The 21467-nt window shown below is 34.0% G+C and overlaps 1 protein-coding gene across 2 annotated transcripts in view; it reads right to left on the bottom strand.

Annotated features, from left to right (window-relative positions):
* Ube2e2 (ubiquitin conjugating enzyme E2 E2) overlaps nt 1–21467 on the bottom strand; it is a 311450-nt gene that overhangs the window by 21948 nt on the left and 268035 nt on the right. For both annotated transcript variants that reach the window (XM_046467736.2, XM_046467737.2), the window contains exon 5: nt 18304–18451. In XM_046467736.2, the coding sequence (XP_046323692.1) occupies nt 18304–18451 (148 nt within the window). The remainder of the gene's footprint in view (nt 1–18303; nt 18452–21467) is intronic.

The following is a 21467-nucleotide window of genomic DNA, read 5'->3' as shown; positions in this document are numbered from 1 at the left end:
TTTTGCAACCTGTACACTCAGAAAAATGAGAAATTATACCCCATCTGATTCAAATGTATGATATGTCAAGATCATTGTACTGTCATGTGTAACTAATTAAAACAAAACAAAACAAACTAATGAGAAGCACTGAGGACAGCATATGGTAGGCTGAAGATGGACATCATTATCTTTGTTGTTATTACTATATTCATTAGCATTATATTGCCCAATCTGGCAAAAAGGGGAAAAGTCAACAGACACTACTTCCCCTACTGCCACCAGGGTGTTAATGTTGCTGGATTCATTTCATTCTTTCCCACCTTGGATCAACCTATTACTCAACAGGTTAACATTTAGGGAAAGCTGTTTGGTGTCCTTGGGGAGTTGCTTCTAGAAAGTGGATGGTGATTTTTATCGTGATTATACGTGTGTGTACATATACATATATACACACATATACATAATGTAAAATTTACCCTTTTAACAATTTTTAATTAAGCATGTAGTTCAGTGGAATTAGCCACATTCAAATAGTTGCTGGATGTTCTTTTTTTTTTTTTTTTTTTTTGGTACCAGGGATTGAAATCAGGGGCACTTGATCGATGAGCCACATTCCCAGTCCTATTTTGTATTTTATTTAGAGACAGGGTCTCACTGAGTTGTTTAGTGTCTTGCAATCCTCCTGCCTCAGCCTCCCAAGCTGCTGGGATTATAGGCGGGTGCCACCATGCCCAGCTGGATGGTGATTTGAGGAGGACAACATTTTGTGACTTCTAGGATAGTTCTCTTCTCCTGAGTTTACTGATGACCCTGAGAGTGACCAAGAGTCCTCCTCCTAGGTGTTTTCTAAGGATTTGCTTTGTCTCTGGTACTGCACTAAGTGCAATCTTCATAATGTGGTACTATCTGGGACTTAGTAAGACCCTGTCCTAAGTTGTTTTTATGGTAATATTTATGTTTATGGATAGTGAAACCAGGAAATGATGACTGGTGGGAACCCAACTGTTGTCATATGGATGTATAACTAAGATATGACATCAGATTTAATTTTCATCTCCCGGGCCACAGATAGAAAATTCACACTATAAATAGATTTTAAGGAAATGGGATGACAGTATTTACAGATAATAATGTTATCACTTATTCGACTATTTCAATTGCACAACACCCACTATCTCTGTAACTATTTAAGTCTGTTAAATTAGAGAACTTTAAGAAGAAAATACCGCAACCATTTAAGAACTTCCCTCTTGGTGTCAAAAAAGTTTCCATAAATCTTCTGATTGATTAATACAATGACAATATATTTCACTGTGATGATCTAGTAAAATAATTATACAACTACAAGTTAAAAAAATGAAATTAAAAACCTCTCAAAAATAGTTTTGTTATCTGCTAGAACAAACACAAAAGAAACAAGAAGATTATGCTCTTTTTGGGGGGTTAGCAGATGCCTATTCCTATGCTTCCTTTTCTCATAAGGGAACCTCAGAAATGACCTTGTTGACAACCTTTAACTTTACTAAAACTCCTGAAGAAGATGGAAATTAATTTTATTTAGTTCTATAACATGTTGCTTCTATTTTCCAGTTCTCTATAAATTTAACGCAGTATAAGTATAGTATGATAATTATGAACTATCACTGACTATGTGAAAGGAAAAGACTGAAGCTTTGAAACCATAAAGGGGTACAGAGAATGTTCACGAAGCATAGTCAAGATAATAACATTTATTCCAAGTCTCAATAGTACATCCGTTTGTACATTTTTATTACAGCCAATGTAAGTTTCTAATATAGTCAAAAAATTTATTATTTTGGCTCTAGTTAAACAAAAGACATGCTAATCAATTTTTAAAGTATCACATTTCACGATGTTAAAAACTGAAAAAAATCTGAAAATATAGTTAGAAACCATAATAATGTTTAGTAAATAAGTTAAAATCTTCCCTTTTTATCAACTAAAATTTAACTTTAGCCTCTCCCATTTGTATTTACTTTCTCCTGGTTATGAATTTTATTTTCCTGCTTTTTAAGTGGCTGGTAATACTTTATTGGCTATTGAACAAAGTGTGATTTTTACACTGTTGGGTGTTGGGATTTGTTATATTCCTTTAAATAATACTGTACTTTATCCTAATAAGTAGTTGTCTGGCTTTTATATTCATAAGGATGGATCCAGTGTAGTGGTTAGAACAAATTTATTCTGACATTAAGGCAATATCTTTTGGGGAACACATGCAAACTTAACCACAGACCCATGGGGATTCATTTTCAGGTCTCTGAAGCATTCTCTGTGCAGTCCCTCTTCTCTGGGTTTCTGTCCCATTAACATTGACCATTTGGGTGTTTCAAAGCTCCTGCCTGTCTCCTCAAATCAGCCACAGTGCTGAATTCTTTCTGCCTATACAGCAGCTTGGAAACTGCCCCTAAGTAGAAAGCTTGGCAACTATAAGGATCACTTTACTTGTTTCTTTTCTCTTGGGGACTGTACTCCTGGGATGCCTATTTTCCAGTATCTGGTTTCCTAGGTGCATAAAGTAAAGCATGGGTCTGTTTTCCTGTTGCTTCTTTTTTTAAAAAAAAAATTATTTTTTAGTTATAGGTGTATACAATATCTTTATTTTATTTTTATGTGGTGCTAAGGATTGAACCCACTGCCTCTCACATGGTAGGAGAGTGCTCTACCTCTGAACCCCAACCCCAACCCCTCCTGTTGCTTCTTAATGACCAGAAACAGAAGTTCACATTGATGTATTTTAAAAACATAATGACCAATTAAGATAAACTCTATTTAGTTTAGTAATTAAATTTACTTAAACCTAGCTCTAAACAATGAGGTTTTACTCCTACCTTAACTACACATAGTCATGGACCTCCAGGACTTTGTCATCCAATGTAAATCCTGACATATTTAAGTTGTATTTTAGGCCTGAGATATATCTCATACAAGACAGGGTGGCAGGACAGGGTAAAAAGTCTTGAGCTCAAAATAAGGCAGATTCCTGGAAAGTTCTTCCGTCAGGTGGGAGATGGACAGGGGATATAATTTGGGCATTAAGGGTGCTGGGAATAGAGAAGGAGATTTATAATTCATTTTATAGATGATAGAAGATAATCTTAAACATTTAAATTATCCAGAATATAAAGATATGAACCTAAAGCAAATTGAAATTAAGTTTGATTTAATTGTTTGTTGCCCCCCTTTTTTTAACAGAAAATATGTACTTACTGAAAATAAATTCCATCACATGCAAAAACTACAAACTCACAAATCTATGAAGAAGATACTTTTAGGTATTATATAAGCAATTAAATTACTTTTTCAGACATCTCAAAGTCAGGTCATTACACTTAACACAGATAAATATGGGCCTTTAATTGAATACATTCTAGACAACCATACTCACAGCTTTCAAAGTGTTTACAGAGATCTACACACATCTTTTTTCCCCCCTTACAATAATGCTACCAGATAGGGTCAAAAGTACAGCCTTCAATTCACAAATGAGAGTATATATTTATCTAACTAAGCTAGTTAGTGAGAGAGCTGTGTCAAAACTCCAGTTTTCCTGACAGCTTTAAATCTCAGTGAAACTTGGTTTATTTGACTTCATCATTCTTTAAGGTTATACCTTGCAGTTTGAACATGATCTGTCTGGTGAGTCCAGCAAGAGTCATCATAAGATTTGCTGAAAAGATGCACATAAGAACATGTCATTATGACTTGGAGAAATGAGGCACAAATGCAGTGAAGACCAAGTCAAAAAGCTTAGAAATAAACAATACAAAATATTTCACACTATGGATCAACCCTAGTGTTTAACATTTAAGACCCAAAGAAGTTCACAGCATCAAAATGAGATTATTATGCTGTATATAATAATATGCATGATACTGCTCTGGCAGTGCTGTTTACAGAGTATAGGACATTATATTTAATATATCTTCCAAACTAGATAAAAAAAAAAAAAAAAAAAAAAAAACAACAAACCATTAAACCAGGGAAAGTGTTGTGGCATTAAGACGCTTGAACTGACAGATTGGTAAGGACCCCAACGTTACTTGCAATGTGCAGCCACATTTTCAGAGTTGACACTATAAATACATCAAGAGTTGAGGGGACATCAGAAGAACAGGAGTCAGTAAATCTGGCACATGAAGTGAAATGAAATATTCCAAGGTTATACTGGGGTAAGACAAGCTAAGTCACATGGTTACAGAGATAATAATAGAGCTCTTCTAAAATAAAAACAAAACATATAGTTTGGGTTTCCTTCTTTTTGTTTTTAAACATTTTCCTGGTTGCAAGAAAGGTTAAAAGAAGTCAAGGGAAAGAGAATAGTAAGATAAACAGCAGCAAAATCAGGGGGCTAGAAACACGGAGATTAGTGGGAAAGAGATAAGGAAGAAAGGGCAACTCAGGCTATACCATAAAGCTCCTCCTAAAGGAATAACAATGTGCTAGTTCACTTCCTTTGCCTTTGGTCCCCAGGCAGTGATTCTTATAGAGAATTGGGACATACTTTAGGCCTGTAGATGAAGACAAATCAAGCACTGAGGTGAAGGTGGAGTTCATGCATATGGACTCTAAAAACATACAGATCGACTGTTTTACAGTACAAACTCAAAGAAGTAAAGCAAAATGAGAATTCCCTGGACTACTGGAGACAAGTCACATGTGAGTAAAAAAGAATGGGAGGTGTAGAGTCACAGAGGGCTTTATATGATATACTAGTTTCTGCTGTGAAAGATATGGATCATACTACTTAGTAAACTTGGATGTGGTTCATTCCCTTCCTCTGAATTGCCTTTTCTATTGGTTTTCCTGACAGCTTAAAAACTTTGTTTCTTTGACTTAATCCTTTAAGGGTCTACCTTGCATTGTACTCACGATCTGTCTGACACTGGTAAGTCAAGCAAGGGGCATTATAAGGTTTGCTGAAAAGGACATGCAATTACGACTTAGAAAAATGAGGCAGACGACCCTAAAAAGATCAGTATTCCTGAAAGAGGCATCTTTAGAAGGAAGCAATGAATAAGCTGATGTCAGAACACCAGTAAAAACCAGTTGTTCATACTGCTTTGTATATTTTCTATTTGTAGGTAGAGGAGAGAGTCTAATGTTTCATCTTAAAGAGTCAATTTTCAAGAATACAAACAACAATAAATGTTGGCAAGGATGTGAGGAAAAGGTATACTCATACATTACGTGTGGGAATGCAAATTGGTGCAACCATTATGGAAAACGGTGTGCAGATTCCTCAGAAAACTTGGAATGGAACCACCATTTGACCCAGCTATCCCACTTCTTAATTTATACCCCAAAGGACTTAAAATCAGCATACTATAGAGATGTAGCCACACCAATGTTTATAGCAGCTCAATTCACAATAGCCAAGCTATGAAACCAACCTAGATGCCCTTCAACAGATGAAATGGATAAAAAAAGTGATGATCTATCTATCTATCTATTATCTATCTATGTATGATGGAATACCACTCAGCCTTAAAGAATGAAATTATGGCATTTGTTGGTAAATGGCTGGAGCTGGAGAATATCATGCTATGCGAAATAAGTCAATTCCCCAAGACTGAGGGCCAAATGTTTTCTCTGAAATGCGAATGCTAATTCACAATGGGGGCTAGGGAAGAACACAGTTACTTTAGATTAAGTAGAGGGGAGTGAGGGGAGGTGAATGGGTATGAAGGTAGGAAGAATAGTAGAATGAATCAGACATTATTACCCTATATACATATATAACTATATGACTGGTGGGGTTCTATATCATGCACAACCAGAAGAATGAGAAATTATACTCTCTATATATGATGTATCAAAGTGCAGTTTACTGTCATATATATACTAATTAAAAAAATAAAAAACACATGAAAAAAATTATTTCAATTCTAAATCCAAAATCTCCTCATTATAAACATATGCATTAACCTACCAAAAATAAAATGCAAATCATTAAGAGTCATCACTCTTCTATTTTATTCACATCTGATCCCTGAGGACATTAGATACCGTGCTCTAAGTTTAGGGATCCTTCTGGATACAGAATGAAGTCACCATCCTGGAGGGTGTTATATACTGTTATCAAATGTAAAATATATTTACTTTTTGAATTTACACAAAGTAAAATCCATGTTCTGTTATTTATAAATCAGGCAAGGGTTGTTTATGACAATAAATTCCACTGGAATGATTCCAAAACCACATTACAGATATGTACTGAAAGGGGACAGAAATCTAAATTGCAAAATAAATTAGTTAATAAAGAAATAGCATTTAAAATTTCAAAAGTGGCAAGTGGTGAAGAACTAAGAATTACACAGGCCACAGTCGGCTATTTAATAATCTCATCATTTCCAGGTATTTTATATTTATTATTTTTTGTTATTGCTGAGAATTGAATTCAGGGCTTCCTGCATTCAAAGCACATACTCTACCATTGAGCTACATCTCCAGCCCTATTTCTAGGTATTTTAAAATGGTGAAAAAGACACCTAAGGCAAATCCCAACCTGTGAATAACATTTGAAACTTTTCTTTTTGCGTGGAGACCAAGAGCCCCCTGAAGAGCTAGACAACAGGCACAGGAAAAATAACTCTTATTGGAACAAACCTGTTTAGCAAAGCCTGACACAGTTATGTATCTCGTGAGGGAAGCTGTAAATAAACCCAGTTGTAAGTGCTGGGTATCTATGAAATATGCTTCTTGAGTGCAGCACTTAGCAAAAATATTTAATTTCTTATTTATACACCTCACTTAGCCAAGCAAGAGTCAAAACAATTTGCAATGAAATACATATGTTCAATAAAATTATAAGAGAAATAAAATCATGTTATATTTAAAAAGCATGGATAAAACTATAGAAAAGAAGCATTACGTTAGCATATAAATAATAAATAATAAGGGTTAACATTGTGGCTGACTGAACATTAAATTAGTGTGATGCTAAGAGAGGTCCAAAGCAAAACAGAAACAGCTGGGTGTGGTAACACATACCTGTAATCCCAGCTACTCAGACACCTAAAGCAGAATAACAAGTTCGAGACCAGCTACTGCAATTTTCAGGGAGACTCTGTCTCAAAATTTTAAAATATTTAAAAAGGGCTAGGGGATGTAGCTGGAGAACAGGTTCACTCCTTGGTACTACAAAACAACCCCACCCCTGCCCAAACCAAACCAATAAAAGGCACCAATAAAAACTGTTTTTTAAAAGGGTATTAGGGGAACAGGAAACCTCTTTGAGCTAAAATATATAGTTCATAGATAATTTTTCCTTATCATTTAAAAAATGATCTTTTTACTCTAAAATGAGAATTAATCTTCTGAATTAAAAAATTGATATTAATCTTTTATTTTCATTTAAAAAATCATGAAAAAAAATTCATTAAAATCTCAACTAAATGTTCTTGGCTCCAGAAATTCTTCATGCAACAGAAAAGTCTTTGAATCATTCCTTGGGTAAATAGTTCTGAGTAGAAGACATATTCAAATGGGAGTAAAGAATGTTTGTTTATATGGAGGACTTGCTTCTCTTTTTAATTTCTTATTTGTGTTTTCAGATCCTTTTATCAATAAAGAACATTTCTATAGCTTTACCCAATTCCCTAATGAACATCCAATAAAAAGATTTGAAGATAACTTAGGGGGAGAAAAACACTTAAAGTACTGACGTTTTATTAAATCTTATTAGTAAGAAAGTTTGGTTTTAGTGGAGGAAGACCTCCATTTTGGGATAGTATAGAAATTGACAGGTACTGATCCAGACCGCCCTCTCACTTCCTTCTCAGTATTCTCTATCACAGTCATACTTAACACGACTCAACAGTCCTGAGCTCAATCCCCAGTAAATAGAACAGAATGCAAGAGAGCAGGACAGATCAGATCACAGGTGATTCCTATGAAGGTAAACTTCCAGACACTATCTTCTAAAAAGTAAATTGAAAATAATTTTCATCCTAAGTCAGATATAGCAGCTTTTTAATGAGATCAAATTCCAAACCAACAAAAATAAAGATTATTATTGCAGGGAAAGCTATAGACTTTCTAGCAAGCAAGCAAGATTTATATGAACTATGGGGCAATAAAATATACATAGAGAAAGGCTAAGCAGAAGTAGGTCAACGCCAGGGTTAAAAATTGAGGTGAGTTTAAATTTACACCAAGATTATGAGACAAACTTAACTGACATACACTTTGCTGAGTCCAACTGAATCTGAGTTCCTAAAGCAAACAACCTCAAATAAAAATTAAATACTTATCTTTAAAAGATACTTGCTTTAAGAACAGTTTAAGAAGCAGGGATCATTTTTACGGAAAAACTAAAAACCAGAAAGTCCCCAAACCCAAAAATATTTTCACTTTGGGGGTGGGGGGAAGCCAGTACAGACATGCTATTGTGTTATCAAGGAATATATTGAGAATCCTCTTTTTTTCACCTTAAGACATCACCCCTGGGACATGAACACCACCAATATATACATGGCCTGAATTATTCCCAAATGCAACTCACAACATAAATCAAAGTCTTTTTGCTAAGCTGCCATATCGCAACTTTAAATCATCTTTCCGGAGAATCAAACAAAAATTTATTTTACTCTAAATAGTAATTTTACACTTAAAACACTTTCACTCAATTGGACACTGGCTAACTTTTTGAACTCCTATGATAAATTACAACTGTAAAATATCCACAATATTTTGACTACGAATTCAGTTAAATATACCAGCCCTATCAGACCTTACCAAGAAAAAACATACACACATTCCTAAGGTAAATATACCCTCCCACTAGGAGCAGGGGTGGCTAGCCCTCTTATGTGACTTTGCCCCAGTGAAGCATAGTTCTTCTTGCAGTTAGTTGAGTACTGTGTGCTCTCTTCTAGAGTTTCTCTTATAAAATATAATGCTGCATTGAAAGCTAGATAAACCATAGATATCTCCTTTAGACTTCTACTCTTCCTAACTTCACCAATGCATTTAAATTAGACTATGTATGCATGTGTTTCCATCACAAGAGCCAGTTGTTCCACTCAGGCTTCCCCCAACACACACGGTCAGTCAATTGCTGTAACAATGCTCTAAAGTAAAAGGAAGGTAGTGTACCCCTCTTGTGTGAACAGTCTCCCCAAAAGGTACTATCCTATATGTGCCTACACATACACAGTTAAATGTGCTTTTCAGGCACTTGAGCACTACAAACAATATGATTCATCTTCAAGAGGGAAGACAGGAAAACATCTTCGAGAGGGAAGACAGTGCTGAATTAAGGGAGAAAACCTACTGCATTTTCTTTTCGTACTTGAGGTCCACTCCAAGTAGCTAGGCAAATGCACTTCCACTGAGCTATATCCACAATCAAAACCCACTGCATTTTCAAGCAAAGAATTATTTGACAATAGGCTTTTTCATAGAATACTCTTAAGCAAAAAGTTCTTCAAATACATCTAATATATTCTAATGTATTTGATTATATATTCTCTAGAACTGCACTTGTTATGGAAAGAAATATATTAGCATTTTAAAAAATGGAATTCCTATACTGTTCAGTACATAAATTCTTCACAGTATGATATAACCAAAACACCCAAACCAAACTTTAAGCTCTAGTATCTCTTAAATATTAGGAAAAGAGAAAGTCTTTATTGTGACAGTGTGAAAATAATTAAGGGGGGAGGGGAAGCCAATACAAACATGCTATTGTGTTATCAAGGAATATAACTTCTTTTTTGAGTAAGAATTATTGAGTATTGGGCTGGGGTTGTGGCTCAGTGGTAGAGCACTTGCCTAGCATGTATGAGGCCCTGGGTTCGATTCTCAGCACCATATATAAATAAAATAAAGGTCCATTTACAACTAAAATAAATATATATATTAAAAAAAGAACTACTGAGTGTTGTTACTGGTAGTGTCTTGCTCAGACCAGATACTGAATGGACAGCTGAGTTAAGGAAAAGTAAAGATAACTGCTCAGTTGGTAAGGGTCTCAGACTCAGACATTGGTAGAGTTACATCAATTCACCAAATTTTCATAATTTTGATATTTTTCCAAGACACCATATGATCTCAAATACCTACATTAAAAAGAGAAAATGTATTCAATAATATGGAAGTTTTGTCTATATAAGACAATTGCAGTTAGTTCAGTACTGTGTGCTCTCTTCTAGAGTTTCTCTTATAAAATATAATGCTGCATTGAAAGCTAGATAAACTATAAAGATATCTACTCTTTAGATAAAAAGTTAGAGGATTTATGTTGTTGTTTCAAACTCAAATTTCCATATTAAAACACCTCAGTGCATATTTGGATTTCAAATACATATTATTTGAACATGTTGTTTACATAATCTATCTGCAATTCTCCTTAAGTAGAAAAACAAGACAGGGCTGAGGATGTAGCTCAATGGTAAAGCACTTTCTTAGCCTACAGGAGGTCCAGGGTTTAATCTACAATATTGCAAATAAAACCAAACACAACACGCATACACACAAAACAACAATAACAAAAACTTTATTTAGTAGCCTGACTCCCACAGCAATACACTGCACCTTTCCATAACATATCATTAACTTGACACTTGCTAATTTAACATTAATAAAATTCTGATGCAGCAGCCTCTCTTGAAGTTTACTATAATATCTTAACTAAAAGGGGCTGCCAAGAAAATTAACAAGTGTAAAAAAATATTGTATGAAAATATTTAGCCTGTCCAAAAAGTCTTTGATAAACTATATAAAGACCTAAACCCCAAATCTTGCTTATTGTAGGTAAGTCTGAAGTTAGGTGAGGGATACATTATGGTTCATTATAAATGTTTTCTTGAATGTGTAAAAAACCTACTTCAGCCTTTTTCTTGGTAAAGCAGAATCTAGAAGTGGCATCAGTGTGAGGTAGTGTAAGCACTTTACTAATATTTCCTATAAGGACATAAGAGTGTTACATTTCACTCATTAAAAATGGTCTACAATTCATTAACAAACAACTAATGAGGCCGACCTTCTGTCAGCTATATTGAATTGGTGAGATTACTGTACTTGCTGTCATAGGACATACTCATTAGGATCCTAAAAGGATGCACAACAACTTTATAATGGTCAAAAAAAACCTAAAAAAGAATCAGAAATTGCCAACCTAGGGATTCATTTTCCTACTTTTAAGAATGCTGTTAACACTTTCAGACCAAAGTTGACAGGGAATCAGGCTAGGGGAACAGAAGTGAAAAAAATAAACACAAACATGATAAACATGTAATTTCTGCTCTACCAAACAGGAACAATATCTCCAAAAGAGCAAGGGTGCACTTTAAATATACATTAAAAAAAAAAAAAAAATATATATATATATATATATATATATATATTTATGTATTTTTAGTTTTGGTTGGACACAATATCTTTATTTTATTTATTTATTTTTATGTGGTGCCGAGGATCGAACCCAGCACCTCACATGTGTAGCGCTGAGCCACAACCCCAGACCCGAAACATACATTTTCAATGCATCCTATATATCAGCAAAAATGGCCAAGTCTAGTTTTCATCATCTTTAAAAGAATTAAACTTACCAAGGATATATATTTAAAATGTGAAAACAAAACAAAACAAAGATTTTGCAGATGAAAATTTCTGGACAATGACCTATCAAAAAATAATAAACAACTGATGTTCTTTTTCCCTAAGCAAACTGAATGTTTAGGGAAAATATCAACCTGAGTTACTGTAAATAAAGACTTGTTCACACAAAACCAAAATACCAAGGGCTATAGAGGATACTCTTGCTTTGTTGTGGTGTCATCTCTTATACTGAGGTCACCAATCCTTTCCTGGCAACTCTAACTCAAAAAGGCATGCCTGTTATTTGTTTCACAATTAGACAATCCAATATCTAAACCTAGGATCAAGTAATGACAGCTTCCCTTTCTCATTTAGTATTCCCTAGAAAATCATTCTCTGATAAAAGGCTACAATTATTATATACAGTATCAGTATCTCTTGTAAAACATTAACTAATAAGTTTATTTGTATGAACTGAACATGTAAGAAAATTCTTTCAATAGCATTTAAAGCTCACAATTTGAAATAGGTCAAAGTGAGTATTATGAAATTGCCATTTTCATATTATATCTTAATTATCTACTTAACATGAACGTTTCTAAATGATGAGGCTGGAACTTTGTCTTCTTTCTCAATGACTCTTAATGTACAGTACCTGAAACTAAATGAGATGCCTTTGCCTGTGGTTAAAATTTGACATCATATCTAGGATCTTCCTTGCTAAAAGGTCACTAGAACAACAAAAGACAAACGAAGATACTGTTTTTTTTTTTTTTAAACTTTTTAAACCAAGCTTATTCACTTCTGTGAATCTTTAATTCATAAAAGAGAGATGTTCTTCAATTTATGATGTGTATTTTCTGATTTTACTCATCTATATCAATGAATCCTGATTTTTTCCTGTACCATTGAACAGCATCATTTCCAAACTGATCTGAGTAAGCCTGTGGGAACCTGTGGGGTAAAAAGCAACAGTGTACCAGCAGTTCACAGGTAATGCTAAGCTAGTATACAAATTTTCTGGACTTTGTTTACTCTTCTGGTATTAGAAATACCAAGTAGACTTATTAATAGAAGCTATTTAATGTTTCCTAATCAGCAGGGGCCAAAGTGTAAACTCTTTATAACTAAAAAGCTTTTTTGTTCTTTGTACTGGGTGTAAAAGAAGTTAAATGACTATTAATTATAGTCTATCTACATTCATATTTGAAAGTACTGATCAGAATGATTTTTTGGAATCATTTCAGCTTGTAATCATTTGGAAGTTAATTCTTCCCAGATAAATACCTTGAAGTTAGATGTTTGCTAACATGTTGTGCCATGTATTTCTACTTTGTAAGTTTCTCATTTTAAAAAAAGTTGTAGGCATCAGAAGAAAGCTGGTGTCTATGCAGCCAACTGTAGTGGATATTCTAGAATTTGTTTTCTTTTATTTCCTTTCAAAAAACCGTTTCTGCCAATATGGCCTGCTGTAGAAACAAGCAGACTTCTCATTTTCATCTGATGTTCAGTTAAAGAAGATGGTCTGTGACAGTTCTGAATTATAGCAGAATGGGCTATGTAGGAGTAAGGTCTTGGCCACTGTGAACATACTGAAATCCTATGAAAGTGTTACATGTACTGTTCATCAGTCTAGCAGCTCATAAACAGTCTAATCTACACAAAATAAATGTGTGGAAAAAAATTAATCTGATTTTGTAGTATCCATTCACCAGTATCCATTACCAATTATAAAACTTTAATGTTCAATAACAATTTATTATCTAATGATAACCAGGCCAAAGACAAGCAATTAATAATAATCAAACCTATGGTATCAGAGACAATTTATGGATAACAATTGCATTAGCTGTTTAAAATAGGCTTTAAGTGATCTGAAACAAAGAGCTGTGATGTTGGAGATGAGAAAAAAGCCATTCTCCTGACCTTTTACAGATCACTGTAACAGAGCCACTGGGAGTAAAATCCTTTTTTCATTTGTTCAGTCCATTTAAGAAGAATAAAGCTCTTACCAGTGAAGCTGCAGCTGTGCTCACCCTCAGCTTAATTACGGTGTAAGGCTGAGGGTTAATTAGTTGCCATTCTTAGTTCTATTTGTTGTTCTAATGAAGATTTGCATAAATATAAGAATGAGGTAATCAATACTTGATTTTCATTTGAAAGGTGATAGGAGGGGAAATGGCTCCCCTACCCTAACTGTTGATGTTTGTGGGTGTCCTCTGACCAGTTTTTCATTTGATCCGATTCACAGATACTGCCTGCCTGAAGAGTGGCAAAGAAGTCAAGATTGCTTATTAAGACAGGCCCCTGTTGGTTCAGGCAGATGAGGAGAGAAAGAAATACAAGGAGCTAGGTTGGGGCCCAAATGACTCTACCTACTCCCAGAGGAAGAGAGCCAAATCACAGATATTTAACACATTACACTGCTGAGTATATCTAATCTTTGGCAATTAAAAAAAAAAATCTTCATTTTAGAAAAATTCAAACATATTCAAAAATAGAAAAAAATATAGTAACAAATATCCATGTACTCATTGCTCAGAGACAACCATGATAATAGTCAATCTTGATATCTTCTATACTCCTACATACCTCAAATTTTTCTGGACTATTTTGAAGCAAATTTCAGATACCAAAAATTTTATTTGTATACACTTCTAAAAGGAAAAAATTTTCATAATCACGATTCCATTATCATGCCTAAAAACTTCTGATAAAAACTGCTCAACATCAAATGCTTTTTCCCCCCAAATTGACAATTGTCTCATAAAAAGTCTATGCTTGGTAGGGTAGGGTGGGGGTGATTCTTAAATGCGCTTAAAATGAAATGAGTTAATTATACTTTAAAAAGAACAGTAGCAGAGCAGAAACTAGTATCTTTGGGTTCAATCCCAAGAAGCAAAGGAAAAGGAAAAATAAAGCCTCAGGTACAGGAAAACTGTTTGGCTTCTTGTTTCATCTCATAAATGTCAGTGTTCTCGGCAAAGCTTTTTTTTTCTTTTTTGGTAGTATTTTGGATCAAACCTGGGGCACATGTATAATGATGAGGGTCTCCTTCCACCATCCATGCAATAAAATACTCATTTCTTATAGGTCTGAAGACCATAATAAGCATATTTTAAATAACATTTAAAGAAACAGATTTTATAATAAGGATGACCACGCAACATCAAAAGGTGACACAAAAATAGAAATGAACTGCTATTGCAGTTGAATAACGACTTGAGAAGAGAGTATTAACAAATAACAGCATTCTGTGACAAATGGCAATGTGATTTCTTAGCCAAAACCTATTCTCCAAGCAGAACCAAATCCAGAGAATCTGGGAGGTTGATGCTGACCATTTGATCTTATCATCCTTTAGTCCCTTCTGGTGCTCCTCTGTTTTTTATTGTGTTACAGCCAAACTATGGTGCTCAGGTAATGTCTGACAAGTAAGAGTGCGTCATCAGGCTCAGTACCCACCACTATTAAATGGTGGTTTAATAAGGGCAACAGTTAGATATTCCTAGATCACTGCACTGGGAACAGAATAGTTTTGGTGTATCCATCAACAATGGGCTGATTATGTTTGGACTGGATGTTTGCCACCGTAAATAGATATACAGTAGGCACTACTAATTCAGAATTAGGCTTGGATTATGAAATCCAAGAATGTCAATGTTGATGCGGTGGTGTAAGGGATTATTCAATACTATCTTCTTGCAGTTAAATTAAACTGAGTGGATATTTATCTACTGTATGCCCTTTTGGTGTATGAAATACTCCAGGGAAGAATATTAGACACAGCATACTAGTGTTTACAAAAGGCTTTCACATATAGCATCTCATTTTAAACTCACAGGAACCCAGTGACTTAGGTATGGCTGGTAATAATATCCATTTTGCATAAGAAACCATGCAAGAGCAAAATGAAGTGGCCAGCCCAAGGTGACACAACCAATAAATGGTAGAGGTGGTTTTTAAATCCATGTCTGTTGTCTATCCATATCATCCTAATAAGGATGTATAGCCACATCCTAAAAATATAACTTTTATTTTTAATGAGCCAAAAATTCTTGAAAGAGACAAATGTAAATTATGAGAAAATTATTAAAAAGATTTAAAAATTAGTTTATGTAGGGATAAGTGTGAGAGCATATTTTAAGTTGGTTATATATGTGTTGTCATGCAGGACTATTTTTGAAATGATCACATTTCTCTTGTTAAAGTAAAGTTTCAGTAACAGGACAATCTATTTATTCATATCCATCAAATATATACTTGTGATAATATGAAGATAGATTTAAATTGAACTTCAATCTAAGCTAAGAAGGAAAAAAATCTACAGAGGTTTAAAATGTAATCAGATAATAGTATGAAAGCAGACTATTAAACAAAAATGGATTTTTTCACTAGTTTAAGATAACTTTTTAATCTATAAATGCCGACCTTCATAAAAGTGAGGTGCCAATTTGAAAACCTTTTTATAATGTATTGCAGTGCAATAAACTAAATTTCAGCATGATTTTATGAATACTATCCCATTCTTATGCTGAGATAGGTTGTCTCTAGCTTTAAGGGCCATTATTATTTTTAGACTACTTCTTACTATTAATAGTATTATTTTCACTAGTTATGATACACAGTTGTTAATATCAGCTACTGGAGAGACTGAGGCAGGAGGACAGCAAGTTTGAGGCCAGATTGGGCTGGCTGGCTGGCTGGCTATCTATCTATCATCTATCCATCCATCCATCCATCTATTGATTGTACTGGGGAATGAACCCAGGAGTACTTTGCCACTGAGCTACATTCCCAGTCTTTAAAAAGTACTTGAATTAGAGTCTTGCTAAGTTGGCTAGGTTGTCCTCAAACTTGAAATCCTCCTGCCTCAGTCTCCCAAACTGTTGGGATTACAAACATGCACCACCATGCCCGGCTTTTTTTTTTTTGTGTGTGTGTGTGTGGGTGTGGCTGTGCTGGGCAATGAATCCAGAGCCTTGCACATACAAGGCAAGGACTCTATCACTGATCTACCTCCCCAGCCTAGACTAGGCAACTAAATGAGACCCTAACTCAAAAAAAAAAAAAAAAAAAAAAAAAAAGCATTATTTTCAAAATGTCTCCTTAATTTATTTGATTGTACTTTAGTCTTTTAGTCAGGAGTGATTTTTTCTTTTCTTTGTAGAATGCATCTGTAATTTTTTGAGACAGCCAAACCCCAAACAAAATTAAACTTTCCAAACCCTTAAAAAAACCCACTAACATATTTAACAATAATCTTTGAGAGAGACAGTACTAGAAGAACAAATCCATTCCTTCAAGCAGGAATTCTGAAGTAAGAATTCACAGATTCTCACAAAGAAGACTCTCGGTAACAAGTAAAAGAGCCTTTGCCTTCTTGCAACATTACCTCTAAATGAGGTTATACACAATCAAAGTGACAAATGAGACTGAAATAGGAATAATATGATTGAGAGAAAAAAATAGGCTGGCGTGGTTGTGCATGCCTGTAATCACAGTGGTTTGAAAGGCTGAGACAGGAGGATTGTGAGTTCAAAGCCAGCCTCAGTAAAAAGCAAGGTGCTAAGCAGCTCAGTGAGACCCTGTCTCTAATAAAATAGAAAATAGGGCTGGGAATGTGGTTCAGTGGTCGAGAGCCCCTGAATTCAATCCCTGGTATTCCCCCGCCCGAGAGAGAGAGAGAGAGAGAGAGAGAGAGAGAGAGAGAGAGAGAGAGAGAGGAGGGAGGGGGGGGGGGGGAGGAAAAAGTCTATGCAGTATAGCAATTGGAATTCACTATCTGGGGGTAAAGTATGAATTAATTTAAAAAATATTTTATAATGACCTTATACAATTTCCTTTGGTGTTAAAAGCAATTTATAATTTTGACATTTTAAATACATTACAACTTTATTAAATTATTTCACATTTCTTCACTAAAGAAGTTTTTATTACTAAAATATAATAAACATGTAAAAGTAGAAGAGTTTATTCATAAACATGGAAGGTAGTAGGATTTCATGCAATATTAAAGTTACTAATTAAATAGTCAAGAAAGCATGCTCCCATTGAGTACATCAATGAAAACCTTATAACAACTTTGAATTTAAATTAAATCAAATATGTAAAAAAAAAAAAAAAAGAAATCAGTGGTTGGTTTGTATTTTATTTAGAAGAAATTAGTCAAAGACAACATACTTACACATATAGGACTAAAAACTTTCAGTGTTAAGCACAGCAGTAAGCCACAAAGACCTTGACGTAAATTCTTCAGTTTTCCTGGGAAGTTGTATTTCCTAGTTTAGGACCATTCAGCTTTTTTGTTCTAATAGCTTGTCAGGATGCATGGTTATTAAGATGCCAAAAGGTCACATCTGTGTGGTACTGCCTGGTTGTAATCAGATTTTAATAGCCCACATTTCTCAAATTAACATTTTTTGGTAGGCATCTAATTAAAGATTAAACTATTAATTATTATTATTATTTGTCAGAAGAATTTAATACATTCTTTAAATGCACTTTCTCCTCTAAAATGATTTTTTTCATGACTTTTTATCACACTATCCTTTTTCCTTTTGGGTCAATTATAGATCTTAAAAAGAAAAATGAGAAGACTCAACTTAAAAAAAATTAGTTATATATTATGTAAACTTAAAATCAATGACTATAACAGTAGAAGTAGTGGCATTAGTAGCAGTAAACAAGTTCCAAGGTTGGGTATTTAAGTCTTGAAAAGTGCCTATTCAAAACTAATGTAAAGTTTCTTACCAGGGTTGCAATCTGTAAGAAGTGAGCAGATGGAGAGAAGAACTTTAGAGATGGTTAGGGCTGGACTCCAGTTGTCTTTCAGGATGTCCAGACAGATCACACCTTGGCTGTTAATATTACAGTGATAGATTCTTGTTCGGAAGGTAACCTAGAAGAAAATGTAAAGTTGTTATTTAAGTAGACACATCTTTTATTAAACAAAATAGTCCAAGACACTGGTTAAAATCTACCTTGATTTTCCTTAGATACACACAAGAATACTCAATCAATAAACAAAAAAATCAACATTCATAATCTGTCATCCAGGGTACAGAAAATGCCAGCAACAAAATCAGGATATTCTACTTCTGATGAAGAGTCCTATTATTTAAGTAATGTTCTGAGGACTGAATTTACACTCGATGCAGTTATAAGAATGTTCATGAAGTGAAATGTAACTCCAGCCTTCAAAAAATTTCAAAGAAAACTTTTGTTGGATTCCAATTATTTTATTAAATTATTTCACATTTCTTCACTGAAGAAGTTTTTATTACTAAAATATAATAAACATGTAAAAGTAGAGTTTATTCATAAACATGGAAGAACAAATCCATTCCTTCAAGCAGGAATTCTAGGATTTTGTACATTTATAACACTCAAACACCAAAAAGCATGAGAATAACTAATACGATGAAAATAAATGTTATTCAATAACATGACTTTAAAACATGAACTAGGGCATGTATGTAAATAATTGCCTAGATTACAGAAGTATGTGTTATAGTTGTAATTTACTATTTTACTTAAATTATTATAGTAGTTATAGTTATAATTTACAAACTTTTCCTTATTGAACTCTATACTTTGAATGTAATATTAGTATAGCCTACTTTTGATAGCAAGATTACCACTATACTTTCCTTATAATTTTGAATGTTATACCATCTTTAAAAATAATTTCAACTGAAAATAGTCTAAACCACTTTTGGCTATCTGAGCCTTTTATAAGCATCATCAAGACTTTATGCTATTCACTACTATTATGATTATAAATATTATATTTCAACTTATCAAATTGATAAGTTGAAATATTAAAAAAAAATCTTGGTGTTCTAAAGACCAGTCTTCTAGTACCCTTAAGTTCAATATGGTTATGGACCAAGAAAACCAAGCAAGCAAGCAAACAAACAAACAACCCCAAATCAAAAGACATGACAGATCCTTGTAGGTGTTAACACCCCAACAGGAAATCCAGCATCCAAACACCAGGATTTTATATAATTTATATGATGTCAAATCTCAGAAATCAACAGTTGTTGAACAACACAGCAGTATTCTCAGGCTAGATTAAGACTCAAGAGCTGCCTTTAAGGCTATAACTTTGATAATCCTTTTAGCAAATAGTATAATTCTCTCTTGTATTAATCATTTTTAACTTTTGTGAATGGATTAAACTTATTTCTTTATATCCTCAAAAAAAAAAAAAAAAAAAGAGCTGCCTTTAAGACATCATGCCAGGCCAAATAACCTTGACATCTCCCCGCAGATATACACCTCAAATGCTAGAAATATCGAAGAGAATATAACCAACATTCTTTAAAATGCATAGCTCAATCTACCAGGGGAATCCCTAGCGGCCAAAAATTATAGTACCAGCTGAGTGCTGGTAGGGTGTGGGGTAGAAAGGCAGAGAGTGAAGGATGGTAGTCAATCTTAATAAAATGAAGGTTTGCATTGTGATGCCCTCTTGGAGGAAAAACCTGAAATCTTAGGCCTGTATGTAGCAAGAGATTTGAACTGAGATTCTTTATGCAAATTAGGACATACAGTTTTTCAGTAAGTAAAGGATGGAGACAGCAAAGAAACTTGTCAGAGAAAACATGGGCTCTAAGTTGGGGAAAAAAATGTCTCCCTAACGTTTTACTTTTTAGGCACCAGGGATTGAACCCAGGAGTGCTTAACCACTGAGCCACATCCCCAGCCTCTTTTTTTTTTTTTTTTTTGGACACAGGGTCTTGCTATGTTGCTTAGGCTTGCTAAGTTGCTGAGACTGAGCTTCAACTTGCAATTTTCTTGCCTTAGCCTCCCCCTAGATGCTGGGATTACAGGTATGTACCACTGTGCCTGGATTTATTTATTTATTTATTTTTTTGAGATGGGATCTTGCTGAATTGCCTCAAACTTGCAATCTTCCTGCCTCAGCCTCCCAATTAGATGGGATTAAAGGCATGAGCCAACATGTCTAGCTTTCCCTAAGAATTGAAAACCATGGACAAACATAATAGGAAAACCACTAACTAAAAAGAGTTTAAATGACTACAAATATATGTTTAAGGCAAAAAGTACCTTTAGGAATAGAGAGTCACTAAATGATAATAAGTTGAACCATTTATCAGGAATCTGTTGCACTTTACAATATATCCCAAAATATACAAAGCAAAAACTGGCAAAATTATAAAGAGAAAATAACATATCTTCAATCACAGAGGAACATTTTCACTACAGTAACTAGTAGGTCAACTAGATCAAAAAGTATGAAGGATCTGAAGACTTGAACAAGCAAATAAGCAAAATCAAGGGACTGAGTGTAGATTAAACCTACATTCAACAATTAAAGAATACATATTCATACATATAAGCCTTAAAGAAAGATTAAGATACTTCAAATAATTGATATTAAGATCATAATGTAATCAATCCACACACAAAAGATCCCAGATATGTGTGGAAACTGAAAAACAATTTGTAAATAATTCTTTGATCAAGAAAAAAAAATAAGTGATTTATAGCCAACTGACAATGAAAATGTTGTGTTGCCAATATCAAAATTTGTGACTTTAGTCAAGACAGCAAGAAAAAAGAGGTTATCTACAGTTTCTAATGTATATATTAGGAAAGGAAGAAAGACAACTTGGAAAAATAGAAGAGTTAACAGTAAACTTCAAGGAAGAAGAAATAAAGACATGAACAGAATTTAATGAAAAAGGAAATACCTAATAATTAAAAAACTTCCACAGAGAAGTCAGACTGCTTCCTATTGTAAGTGTTAAAAGAAAGAAAAATATTTTTATTATCCAACATAAATGATGAGAGGTTTATATTTATGTAACAGTATTTTAAAAACCTCTCTGATAGGGCTGGGGTTGTGGCTCAGTAGTAGAGCACTCACCTAGCACATGTGAGGA

Source organism: Marmota monax, unplaced genomic scaffold (genome assembly GCF_021218885.2).
Source record: "Marmota monax isolate L192 unplaced genomic scaffold, Marmota_monax_Labrador192_F-V1.1 WCK01_AAM20220418_F8-fsc00152, whole genome shotgun sequence".
NCBI lineage: Eukaryota > Metazoa > Chordata > Mammalia > Rodentia > Sciuridae > Marmota > Marmota monax.
Note: the sequence above shows the minus strand (reverse complement) of the source record. Positions and strands in the feature narration are given on the sequence as shown.